The 1660-nt window shown below is 53.4% G+C and overlaps 1 protein-coding gene across 1 annotated transcript in view; it reads right to left on the bottom strand.

Moving 5' to 3' along the window:
• Nucleotides 1-1660, bottom strand: part of LOC110391244 (C-type lectin domain family 4 member G-like) — a gene marked incomplete in the record, with an annotated part of 11412 nt that overhangs the window by 3807 nt on the left and 5945 nt on the right. Inside the window, 1 exon segment of the mRNA XM_021383055.1 lies at nucleotides 1456-1607. Within this exon segment, the coding sequence (XP_021238730.1) occupies nucleotides 1456-1607 (152 nt within the window).

Raw genomic sequence — 1660 nt, 5'->3', positions numbered from 1 at the left:
GCTCCTAAATGGGGTTCTGGGGTTTCAATGAAATCCTAAGTGGGGGTCTGGGGTCTCAATGAAATCCTAAATGGGGTCTGTGGTCTCAGTGAGCTCCTAAATGAGGGTCTGGGGTCTCAATGAGTTCCTAAATGGGGTCTGGGGTCTCAGTGAGCTCATAAATGGGTTTCTGGGGTCTCAACGAGCTCCTAAATGGGGGTCTGGGGTCTGAGTGAGCTCCTAAATGGGGGTCTGGGGTCTCAACAACCTCCTAAATGGGGGTCTTGGGTCTCAATGACTTCCTAAATGGGTTTTTGGGGTCTCAACGACCTCCTAAATGCGGGTCTAGGGTCTCAACGACTTCCTAAATGGGTGTCTGGGGTCTCCGTGAGTTTCTAAATTCGGGTCTGGGGACTCAATAAGCTCCTAAATGGGGGTCTGGGGTCTCAATGACTTCCTAAATGGGTTTCTGGGGGTCTCAACGACCTCCTAAATGGGGGTCTGGGGTCTCTGTGAGTTCCTAAATTCGGGTCTGGGGTCTAAATGAGTTCCTAAATGGAGTCTGGGGTCTCAGTGAGCTCATAAATGGGGGTCTGGGGTCTCAAGGAGCTCCTAAATGGGGGTCTGGGGTCTCTGTGAGTTCCTAAATGGGGGTCTGGGGTCTCAATGAGCTCCTAAATTGGTGTCCGGGGTCTCAATGAGCTCCTAAATGGGGGTCTGGGATCTCAATGAGCTCCTAAATGGGGGTCTGGGAAATCAATGAGCTCCTAAATGGGGTCTGGGGAATCAATGAGCTCCTAAATGGGTGTCTGGGGTCTCAGTGAGTTCCTAAGTGGCATCTGGGGACTCAGTGAGCACATAAATGGGGGTCTGTGGTCTCAACTAGCTCCTAAATGGGGGTCCGGGGTCTCAGAGAGTTCCTAAATGGGGGTCTGGGGTCTCAACGAGTTCTTAAATGGGGGTCTGAGGTTTCAACGACCTCCTAAGTGGGGGTCTGGGGTCTCAGTGAGTTCCTAAATGGGGGTCTGGGGACTCAGTGAGCTCCTAAATGTGGGTGGTCTGGGGTCTCAAGGAGCTCCTAAATGGGGTCTGGGGTCTCAGTGAGCTCCTAAATGGGGGCCTGGGGTCTCAACGACCTCCTAAATGGGGGTCTGGGGTCTCAATGAGCTCCTAAATGGGGGTCTGCGGTCTCAATGAGTTCCTAAATGGGGGTCTGTGGTCTCAATGAGTTCGTAAATGGGTTTCTGGGGGTTTCAACGACCTCCGAAATGGGGGTCTGGAATCTCAATGAGTTCCTAAATTGGGGTCTGGGGTCTCAGTGAGTTCCTAAACGGGGGTCTGGGGTCTCAACGAGCTCCTAAATGGGGTCTGGGGTCTCAACAAGTTCCTAAATGGGGGTCTGGGGTCTCAGTGGGCTCCTAAATGGGGGTCTGGGTTTTTATGGGGGTTGTTTGGGGGGGGAATTGCACAGCTCACATTCTCCATCTCGCTGTCGACGATGGCCAGCTGAGCTCCCAGCATGGAGCAGGCGGCTCTAGCCTCGACCCACGACTTCTTTTCGGTGGAGAAATAATAGCAGGTTTTGGCAAACTGCTGCCAGCCGGCGGGGCACCTGGTGCAGAACATCTCTACGGGGAAAACGAGAGGGAAAAAGTCAAGAGAAAGCACGGGGCGGGGGAGG

This window comes from Numida meleagris, unplaced genomic scaffold, assembly GCF_002078875.1.
Source record: "Numida meleagris isolate 19003 breed g44 Domestic line unplaced genomic scaffold, NumMel1.0 unplaced_Scaffold328, whole genome shotgun sequence".
NCBI lineage: Eukaryota > Metazoa > Chordata > Aves > Galliformes > Numididae > Numida > Numida meleagris.
This window is presented reverse-complemented; position numbering and strand designations above follow the sequence as displayed.